The sequence below is a fragment of the Colossoma macropomum genome, unplaced genomic scaffold (assembly GCF_904425465.1).
Source record: "Colossoma macropomum unplaced genomic scaffold, Colossoma_macropomum, whole genome shotgun sequence".
NCBI lineage: Eukaryota > Metazoa > Chordata > Actinopteri > Characiformes > Serrasalmidae > Colossoma > Colossoma macropomum.
Window position 1 is genome coordinate 12702520 of NW_023494808.1, and position 11552 is coordinate 12714071.

Here is an 11552-nt window from a genome sequence, read left to right on the forward strand (position 1 = left end):
TGATTGAGTTAATGAAACACACCTCCACTGTTCTTAAACTGAATGGACTCTCAATCTATAGGCACGAACAGTCAATCTCAGTAGTAGAACCAATCAAAATCTCCATTTGTACCTTGGGGGGTGGGACGTTTCCTAAACAACGAAACCTGATTTCAAGTTTCAGTGAGAGCTCAATAATCTGGTAGATGTTTTTTACTGCAATACACAAACTGATGCCACAGCCACAGTTTATGTTACCACAACATAATAGTGAAATGTGCTAAATGTCAGTTTCAGTACTTCCCACTGCTAAATTGCTAAGATTTGATGTTCTTCAGATATGTCAGGCAGCAAAGGAGCCTTGTGAAGCAAACAGTAGTATTGTTTATGAACAGGTTTATTTGGATGTTATATATTATAGTCATTACATATCCTATATATCGCTGTTGTTGGAAGAAAACCTCGTATCTCCATTTTTGACGTTTTCCAGTGTTTGACATAATTTGAAAATGCCTGTTGCCCTTTATATTGTGTGTAAATTTCATGATGAAAGGACTAAAAGAAATGACCCAAAATGACGTGGAAAAAACTCTGCTTCCATTGACTTCCATTAAAATTAAAGTAGGTTTTTTCCTTCTCCTGTAAAGTTACCATTTCAGAGATACAAGGGTTTCGTCTGACAGCAACAATATAGTACTGAAAGTTAGTCAGTCAGTGGTCTAGCTCTGATTTGTAAGTCAGTTAGCTGTAGTTCCTCTAGCACATTTTGGGTTTTTTCCCACTAGCATGTTTCGGAGTTTCTTTGGGGCTTTTTTTGAACCAAGACCTTTCACTCCACCACTTTTGGAGGTGTGGCGCCACCCCTGGTGTAAGCTTTTAAAACAGCAGGTCATCTGTAGTAGTGGCTCAAACCAATCAAACAAAGCAGACCAGTTGTTTTGGAAGAGTTTGACTCTTTAAACTTTATTGGTCTTTGACTTCACACATGGTACATGGAGAGAGAAAAACACCAAGAGGCCTTTTGAGAAACAGCATTTTTTTTTTGTGCTACTTGGAAAAAGGCACAAACACTTTCCTGTCACTTCCTTTCCTCCTATACATTCAGGAAGGGGTAAAGCTTTAGACAAAACTGTGCAGATGGAAATACGGCCATTAAGCAAACGCTACATTACACTCTGGTTCCTTCATTGCGATATATGTTGTCTTAGTAGGGGCAGCAACCGAAGCTCACAGACGGCACAAATGTCTGATAAACAAATGAAGTGCATGATTTGCGTGCATTTGTATGTGTGTGGGTTGGAGGAGCTCTCTCAGGTGAACGGCCATATTCTCCCAGAACTTTCCGAGCTGCTGCTGCGCTGCTATTTAAAACATGACCTCATTAGCAGACGAGCAGCCGTTCACAACTAAAAATGTTTTTGGTTCAGGACACGGCTCTTATCTCTGAAGGGCGGACGAGAAGGAGCTCACCGCCAGCCTTTTTAGCGTTAGCACACTGTTTCCAGTTATGAAGTCGTAATGAACCCATTAGCATTCGCAAAGCTTTTGAATGTTGCATATATCTATTGCTTGTTCCTCACAATGGAACGTAATTGGCTCCTTTAACACCTGTTTAATATATACGGACTAACTTACGTCGGTTATATAGCGATAGCCGTTATGATGTCATGATTACTGATAAGGCAGCCGATCACATCAGGCCATTAACTAGCGTTTATGTTTAAGAACAGCAAGCGTATCATACTGTTAGCACCAGGCGTACAGCATATTTTGCGAAGTACATCATAGATACTGTACGCACAGAATACATATAGGTCAAATGGCTCAGAACCCTTTGGTAGGGTAGCTCAGAGGGCTTATGTTAATCTACAAGAATTACACTAGTTTTAATCTCAGGCAGCCGTAGTCTCGCCGCAGACAGACAGCCTGCATGGAAGTGAGCAGCAAATGGGATTATCAAGTATTCTTTGAAGCATTTCTCCAGGTTTCTCCAGATGAATGAGAGCCCAACTTTGGGTCAGTAGAGGTCGCCATACGTGTCGTCTTGAAAATAATTGACGGCAGTGAGATTTAGGCAATGTAAACTCAGTTCGTTCACTGATTTGGCAAATCTAGGTGGTAGCTAATGGACAACTGATGTTAAATGAACATGAGCGCTCTTTCATAGCTACTGTTGCTAGGTTTGGACGAGCAAAAATTACATTCATTTCATTCAAGAAAAAGGCCGCACACCAACCGGACAACGGCACATAATGGTATAGCGCAACAAAACGATCTGTGTTTGTTCAAGTTTGCCTGGTGGGTATACTGGAGTGGCCTCAATGAGAAATTAGTGCACCAGTGTTTCAGTTAAATACCTGTAATTAGTGTGTAATTTTTAATGGTTTTTATTTTGTATACGTGTGAAAGGTCACACTGTTCTCAAAGATCATTTGTAAAAGATTGCATGGATTTGATCTTGAAATGATCATTAAAATTAAAAAAGTACTGATTCATAAAACTTGATTTCAATGTGAAACGTGCGTAGATTGATCCATTGAGGACCTGGACTGGGTTGGACCAGTTTGTGCGTAAACTCTTTACGAAGTGGTTAACAGTAGCTAGTTTCAAACTATACTTTTACTAAATTTGGTTGCACCACAAATCATTGTGCCATGTCTCAACTAGTAACAATTAAGGTCTCATATTTAAACTCAACATTATACTAATGAAGATATGATGACAATAGTAGATCATTCACTCACATCCTTGGAAGACACATTCTTTGAGTGAAGTTTTGACTGAGTTCTCTTTCAATGCACTCGCAAATGTCAGATTCATCCCCTCGGGGAAGGGGTCCAAAGCAACATGTTGCATGCAATTACACATTTCCACCAGAGAGGTCTCCAAATCTCCAAATCTTTCATAGTGCAGCTTTGAAGATAAACATATGATTGATATACTAAGCAGAAGGTTGACAGGCTTTAGTTGTTTTAGCATGCTAGCAAGCTAGGTAAACATTGTAACCTGTACCACTAGCTGTAATATTGTATATTACAGATATTTTTCTAATAATATTTCTATATTTCTAAAAAGTGGCCAGTTTTGACTGAGTTCTCTTGAATTCTCTTCCAATGCACTCGCAAATGTCAGATTCATCCCGTCGGGGAAGGGGTCTAAAGCTACATGTTGCATGCAATTACACATTTCCACCAGAGGTGTCTCCAAATCTCCAAATCTTACATAGTGCAGCTTTAAAGATAAACATATAATTGATGTACTAAGCAGAAAGTAGATTGGCTTTAGCTGTTTTAGCATGGTAGCTGAAGTTACTCAAGAGTTACTAAGAGATTTACAGACAATATTTTCCCAAGCGAGTTAAGCAATAAAGTTAGTTTATTGAGAACAAGGAATAGAGAAAAATAGAGGTAAAATCTTTAGATCTTAATGAAAAGCGTTAAGCCACGTTAACGTCCTGTAAAGCTTGTCCAACCTAGCGACAGTAGCTACGAAAGAGCTCATTTGTGGGCGGAGCATGGATGGGTCTATCTTTGCCTTATAAGCATTCCTGTTGTCCATATAGAAATATCTATAGAGCATGTTATATATGCAGCGTAATATTTCATTTTTATCATGTTATGTGCTTTTTCTCAGAATCTATCTTATGTGTCTAATTTGCTTGTGCTTTGTATTCACATTAAAAACTGCTGTTGTGTGCTTGTACTGTGTCTGCCATTGTAGTTTCAAAGTCTTATGTTCTAAAATGGTTCACGTAACGTGGTACTGAAAGGCGTGTAAGCGTTATTTTATAGTTAGGTATGTGTGTAGAGATGTTTATGTTGAGATTCTTTGTGCGTGTGTATCAATACTCCCACAGAGAGGCCTTTTCGATGCCCTGTGCGTTGGCCTTGAGCACCCCAGCATGGTCTCCCTTCAGATAAAAGCCCTCCTGGGTCTTAATGGCCACTTTGTTGTAATCGCGGAACTCAAAGCGGAAATAGACTGGAGTGCCACTGCTGCTCACGACCGTTCCGTCCGCCTCCACTGTCCAGTACTTCCCCATCGAGTCTGAACGAGCGAGAAAAAGAGAGTGAGATGATTGATTGGCACTTTTAAAGCGTATACAGATCTGACCGCTCACAACAACTGAATCCTGTATTAATACACAAAGTTATTAAAAAACACAGCACTGTTCAGTAATATCTGAATATGCTATTGCCCGGCAACTATACCATACTGTTAACAAACTACAGCAGAGTGTGATTATTATTATTGTTATTAAGAGTAGATTAAATGAACAACACCTTTAACTGTGGTAAAATCACTGTAATGTAAAGCCTCTTGTGACTTATTGCTTAATTAACTCTCACTTAAGGAAAAGTTTCAATGTTGCAAGCAAAAAAATACAAGGAAATTAGCATTATGCTAGTTGGTACGGCTATCCTGCCAAAACATAAAACATTTCGTAGTTGCTAATATCCAATCATCAGAGTCGAAAACCACTTTAGATAAAGTGTCAGCCATAAGAAGCCTTACCCCGCAGGCTGTAGGCATTGTTGTTATACTCTAACTGGAAGACGTCGTAGGACGAGCGGTTGCAGTCTAGAGTTCCGGTGCCTTGCTTACGGCAGCCGATGAAGCCATGCTCCCCAAGCAGCACGATCAACGGCCTGTTGATGAGCTTCAGGACAAACTGCTCCTGATCACCTATGACCAACAATGGCAGCAAAGACAAAGGCGAGGTTGAATCACTGGTCAGTTTACATGCATATAGTAACCATCATAGTTTAGAATTACACCCTTGGCTTCATGGTAGCACCTTTGATTGGGCAGAACATCTGGCTTCTTAGCATACAATACTGTGCAAAAGCCAGAGAGACAAAACGGCCACCAAGCGATTCAAGCATTTGAAAAATCATTAAAAGACTCTTTAAAACTGCGCAGGACCTGGCAGACACCAAAACTGCCCCCCATCACATAAACAGCACTTAAAGCTGCACTTTTGCTACAGTTCTGAAAACATCGGCAGGTGTTTCTGTCCATCCTTACACTGTGACAAGATGACTCAGCGCTATGGGTCTGAAAGGATGTATAGCTGCCAAGAAGCTTTTGCTGAGAAAAGGAAATAGCCCAAAAATGTGCTATTCAAACACAGAAGACTGGCCATCTTAGTCGAGACCTCAACATCACTGAATGTGTTTGATTACTTGGATCATGAGAATCAGAAAATGCAACCAGCTTCTAAGACTGAACTTTGGAGGTGTGGAAAAATATCTATATCCCTGTAGATTTCTCTGAAAAACCGAAAGTGTGAAGGCCGTCGCACACCTGACGCAACGCGTCAAGTCAGAGCGTCACGTAGCAGAGCGCTGCTATGGAATGCGGGCAGGCAGAGCCCAAAAACGCCAGGTTTAAGTTCATTTTCACACTCTACAGATATAATTTGAATGAAATAAGTGTTCAGCATCATTTATCACGCTTGGTATCTGTTTGCTACCTTTCCACAGACTGGCTTTTTTTGAGCTGAAAACGGCTAGGCTAACAAAGTTAGCTGAGGTACCTTTAGCATCTGTCTATCTAAATGACCGACTGCCTTCTTCTGCATAAATTCCAAGCCAATTGTGGTCTAATGGATGGCCGCTGACCTTTGCACAGTACTGTATATGTGCTGATTTTCTCTATTTATTACAAACTCTTGGTGTTGCGGATACGGCCGTGCTACTAAATGGAATGAATTCGTCCACTGCAAGCTAGGCTGGTTCACACACACACACCTGCAGAGTCCACCGATGCTGTCAGCTGACCGTTCTTCTTGGCTGTCAGGTATTTGCCGTTACTGGCCTTGAGACTGACCTTTGAGTCTTTCCACTCCAGGTCAAAGAAGCAGCTGGCTGATCTGCAGATAGCAACCAAAACACCTTCTGACTTTTTCACAAATGTGATGTGTTAGTAACGTCGTCCATGGTTACCACCATCCACCGAACAAGGCACCATTTGTTCTGTTTCATTGTGTTCATTTGACTCACGTCACACTGAAAGCAACGATTTGGCCAAAATCACTGGAGTATTTTCCTTTTACCCCAGATGTGGTTAATTGGGCGACCAGTTTTGGGGTTTAGTGTTGGGGCTGCAAGGCTAAAGTAGCTAACAAGTAATGGAAGCTCACCAGCAGCAAGGCACTGCATGCATTAATCATCACACATACAAGCTTCTAAGCAACAGACTCAAACGGACTCGCTTATGCGGTTTCTGATATTGTACCAGTGGGGAACCATCAGGCCTAACCATCTAATCATCACCCGGGTTTTTTAATGGCTAAACTGAGGCTACTGTTGCGTCTGTTAGTCAGAAACGGCATTTAAAAAGCTGCATATTTGGTTGCCTCAGGAAAACATTACAAAATAAACATAAATAATTGTAGATAATTTGTGGTGTAAAAATTCAGTAAAAAAATAGTTTAAAAGTAGCGTAACTAAGGACTCAGTAAAGACTTTACACCCAAACTTAAATATAAACTTATGCAAAAATGGTGCAACCCAGTCCGGGACTTTCAGGCCTTACATGTTGGATTAATTACCAGTATAATCAGATACTGAAAGTGGAATCAGCCGGGTCTTGATTTACGATGGGTGGGACCAATTTCATGAGAAGAAGTGTCACTCTAGGCCTTCTGGAAGTTCTAGATACATCACTAACTGTGAATACGAGCCATCTAACCAGGTTTCAGCCAGTTGGAAAATAGCTTTGGTAGTGCTACATCACAATAAAATATACACCACCTCCTTGTTTCTACGCTTATCGTCTATTTAATCAGCTCCACTTACTATATAGGTGCACTTTGTAGTTCTACGGTTACAGACTGTAGTCCATCTGTTTCTCTGCATACTTTGTTAGCCCCCTTTTACCCTGTTCTTCAGTGGTCAGGACCCCCATGGACCCTCACAGAGCAGGTACTGTTTGGGTGGTGGGTCATTCTCAGCACTGCAGTAACACTGACGTGATGGTGGTGTGTTAGTGTGTGTTGTGCTGGTCTGAGTGGATCAGACACAGCAGTGCTGCTGGAGTTTTTAAACACCTCAGTGTCACTGCTGGACTGAGAATAGTCCACCAACCAAAAACATCCAGCCAACAGCGTCCTGTGGGCAGCGTCCTGTGACCACTGATGAAGGACTAGAGGATGACTAACACAAACTGTGCAGCAGCAGATGAGCTATCGTCTCTGACTTTACATCTACAAGGTGGACTGACGAGGTAGGAGTGTCTAATAGAGTGGACAGTGAGTGGACACAGTGTTTAAAAACTCTAGCACTGCTGTGTCTGATCCACTCGTACCAGCACAACACACACTAACACACCACCAGCATGTCAGTGTTACGGCAGTGCTGAGAATGATCCACCACCCAAATAAATCCTGCTCTGTGGTGGTTGTGTGGGGGTCCTGACCATTATAGAACAGGGTGAAAGGGGGCGAACAAAGTATGCAGAGAAACAGATGGACTACAGTCTGTAACTGTAGAACTACAAAGTGCACCTATATAGTAAGTGGAGCTGATAAAATGGACAATGAGCGTAGAAACAAGGAGGTGGTCATAATGTTATGCCTGATCGGTGTCTGTTAGTTTCTGTTACAAGCATCAAAGTCTGTGTTTAATTAAGAGCCACTACAAATTTTAAGTGTTAACATACTACTGTAAATCACACAGAGGTGCTATAAGCTTCTACGTTAGCCTTGTTGGCTGATCAACTGCGTTTGGGGTAAAGGAATTTCAGCCAAATCATCGCTTTCAGACTGCAGTTTCATACATCTGCTTATCTTTAGTCTTACTTGGCAGATGCAGTGCACTGGATGGCTCCGCTGGGAGCAAGGCTCCAGTACTTGCCGCTGTAGCACCTAAACGCACAGCGCTTTGTCTCCCGCTCCATCTCCATCTGGAACACCTCCTGATCCGACTCTTCGTCCTGATTGGCTGACAGATCCACCCCTGAAACAGCACAGGCCAATCAGACGGGAGGGTCTGAGCCAAGTCAGACGGCACACGCTTTCTTTTGCAGAACGTTCACATACATGAAGCATGCGTCTGTGTGTACGTGCTGGGGAGAAAGGATGTGGAGATGAAATGAATGAAAAGCATATGGAAAGAGAAAGACAGAGAAACAGAGAGGGGCAGAGAGAGAGAGAGAGCAGCAGAGAGACGCAGGGAGAGAGAAAGGGAGACAGACAGAGACAAAAGAAGGGCGTTTCAGATCAGTCCCACATGGAGGATAAAATTCTCCTGCAGCACATGCACACATACACATACACACTCGCGACTGGCTAACACACATAAACCGCCACGGACAGACACAGACACCCACTCTCCACTCTCTACTGTGTGTACAATGAGTGTATTAAACAGAGTTAGTATACTGAATATAATGAGTATGTTCAGCATATTGAGTATGTTGAGTATACTGACTCAGTTTATTGAGAATAATGGGTATATTAAGTATTGAGTATATTAAGTACACTGACTGAGTTTATTGAGTATAATGAGTATATTGAGTATACTGACTGAGTTTATTGAGTATAATGAGTATATTGAGTATACTGACTGAGTTTATTGAGTATAATGAGTTTATTGAGTATATTGAATATAATAAGTATACTGACTAACTATTTTGAGTGTAATCAGTTTATTGACCATGATTGTAATGGGAATTTTGAGTATACCAACTATGAGTACACTGACTATGAGTATACTGAGCATACTATGAGTATATTAGGCATATTATATAGTATAATGGGTATATTGAGTACACTGACTGAGTTTATTGAATATAATGAGTATATTGAGTATACTGACTGAGTTTATTGAATATAATGAGTATATTGAGTATACTGACTGAGTTTATTGAATATAATGAGTATACTATGAGTATATTAGGCATATAAAACATGATAAGTAAAAAGTGTATATTGAGAGGACCAAGTATGAATATTGATCATACTGAATGTAATAAATATATATATACTATAAATATATAAATATATATATAAATAAATATATACATAATCAGTATATTGAACATATTAAGTATAATGTGTATACTGAGTATGATGAGTATATTATGATAAATTTATGGACTGAAATGTATATACGGAATATGATGAGTATATTGAGCATTTTTAGTATAATGAGAATATTCCGTTGATTATTATGTGGAGTATAATAACTATATGGATTATAAAGAGTATACTGTGAATAGTATACAGGGTATAGTATATATACTGAGTATGATGAGTATATGAAGTATAATAACTATGTAGATCATAATGCATAGACAGGAGTATAATGACTACATGGGTTATAAAGTATATACTGAGTATAATGACTATATGGAGTATAATGTATATACCAAGTATGAAGACTATATGGCGTATAATAACTATATGGAGGAGTAATGAGTACATGAAGTATAATGGATACACTGAGTATGATGAATATATGGAGTATAATGAGTGTATATATGGAGTATAACGGAGTATATACTAAATATGATGAGTATACGGAGTATAATAACTATATGGATTAATGAGTATATGGATTATAATGTATATACCGAATATGATGAGTATACTGGGTATGATGACTATATGGAGTATAATAACTATATGGAGCAGTGAGTATATGGATTATAATGTATATACTGAGTATGATGAGTATATGGAGTATAATAACTATATGGATTAGTGAGTATATGGATTATAATGTATATACTGAGTATGATGAGTATACCAGGTATGATGACTATATGGAGAATAATAACTATATGGAGTAGTGAGTATATGGTTTATAATGTATATACTGAGTATGATGAGTAAATGGAGTATAATAACTATATGGAGCAGTGCGTATATGAAGTATGATGTATATACCGAGTATGATGAGTATGTTTTGTTTTTATATGTTCATAACGTTTTCGTGTGTTTATAATGAATACACCGAGTTTTTGTCAGGTGCATGAGTGGACTGTCTCGCTACCTTGGCGCGTGGACACGTTCCTGCCGTTGCTGGCGGTGAGCGCGACCTGCGCGCGGCTCCGCTCCATCACGAACAGCTCGTCCTTGCCGGCGCGCGCGCTCTTGCCCGCCTTGAGCGCTCCCGCGGGCCCGGACGGCGCGAGGTACACCCCGGCGGCGTCTCTAAAGGCCACGGCGCCCGCGCGGAACTCGAGCGTGAGCCCGGTGCTGGCGGCGGCGGGCGGTCCGTCCAGCAGCTTCCCGCTCGCGCTCAGGAAGCGGCCGTCGTGCGTCTGCAGGTGGTAGCGGCGCTCGGCGTAGACGAGCGTGAGCAGCGCGTCCACGCCCCACGGCGCATCGCGGTCCGCTGCCAGCTGGCCCGCGCGCACGCCCGCGTAGCGCTTCCGCGCCGCGCTGTACACGCTGACCTGCGGGTGCACGGCCAGGTGCACGCTCCACTTGGCCGCGGGGTCCGCCACGCCCGCCACGCGGTCCTCGGCGCCGCCCAGGTAGAAGCGCGCGTGGGCCTCGGAGCGCAGCGACCAGCGGCCGTCGTCGTGCGCGAGCACCGCGAAGCGGCAGTCCGCCTCGGGCCGCTCGCGCTCCGCGGTCACCACGCCGTCCGCGTCGCACGCCAGGTAGCGGCCCAGGTGGCTGCGCAGCAGCACGCAGCTGCAGTCCGCGTCGCCCGCGTGCTCCAGCGTCCACACCTGCTTCTTCTTCATGGAGGCGGCGGACGCGTTGATGCTGAAGCCGAACGTCTCGGCGGTCAGGTACTTGTTCTCGGCGTTGATGAGGCCCAGGCGGATCACCAGGGGCTCGCCGGGGGCGTCCGGAGCGGCCATGACCGGAGGAGGAGGAGAGGAGCGCGGCTGCTGCAGAGGGGAGTGTGAGCGTTAGTGTGAGTGTGTGAGAGAGACAGAGAGACTGAGGGGGGCGGGGGGGCTTAAGGGTGGGACCGGTGTGTGTGTGTGTGTGAGAGAGAGAGGAGGGCGGGGGGGCGGTATGTGTGGTGGTGGTGGTGGTAGAGGGGGGGCTTCATCTCACTATCACTGATGAAGTCCCTCGAATAAGTGAGTCCGTCTTCAATTTATCATTATCTCACAGTAATAAGCCCACCCTGATGTATCCTGGCGAACTGGCGACCCTCACCATGAAGCACCGCGATACCGGTACCCTCACACGTCAGCGGTTGCTAAGGGAAGAGAGGTGTTCAGTTTAGAGGGTAACCATGGAGATCCTGGCTGCATCTTAAATCGAGCCCAACCTCAGTATGTAGTGAACAAGACTCATACTAACTCTGAGATCTGCTCCTATCCCTCAGTGTTGAAGGGGAACTCCACTGATTTTTCTAAATTTCTGCATAATTAAAGATGTGAATAAAGTCATTCAGAGTTCCAGGGAATCTACATCCACCTCTAAAAGCTCCCTCGCAGAACGTTATCACATGAAATTGCGGCCTGATGCCTGAGACAATGCGAATATGCACTTACTAGTCCGATCATAATCGTATTTCTGCAGTTATCTGATTATTCAAATGGTCGTGTGAACAGCACACTCTGATTTCTTAGATTGGAGCATGGTCTAAAAATCT

The 11552-nt window shown here is 42.7% G+C and overlaps 1 protein-coding gene across 1 annotated transcript; it reads right to left on the reverse strand.

The window, feature by feature from the left end:
- Nucleotides 1-912: 912 nt before the first annotated feature.
- fscn1b (fascin actin-bundling protein 1b) lies at nucleotides 913-11125 on the reverse strand. The gene is made up of 6 exons (XM_036557412.1): nucleotides 11078-11125; nucleotides 9981-10833; nucleotides 7784-7940; nucleotides 5733-5854; nucleotides 4495-4665; nucleotides 913-4026 (listed from the first exon to the last, which is right to left on the reverse strand). Exons 1-6 carry the CDS (start codon nucleotides 11111-11113, stop codon nucleotides 3821-3823), a joined length of 1545 nt encoding a protein of 514 aa, XP_036413305.1. The 5' UTR covers nucleotides 11114-11125; the 3' UTR covers nucleotides 913-3820.
- Between the last annotated feature and the right edge of the window lie 427 nt (nucleotides 11126-11552).

Bases quoted from the DNA above. Each gene is read 5' to 3' on its own strand.
- fscn1b (XM_036557412.1), bottom strand. From the start codon at position 11,113: ATGGTGAGGGTCGCCAGTTCGCCAGGATACATCAGG. The intron at 7,941-9,980 runs GTAGCGAGACAG...GTGCTGTTTCAG, and splicing joins GAACGTGTCCACGCGCCAAG to GGGTGGATCTGTCAGCCAAT. The intron at 5,855-7,783 runs GTAAGACTAAAG...TGCTATCTGCAG, and splicing joins CAGTGCACTGCATCTGCCAA to ATCAGCCAGCTGCTTCTTTG.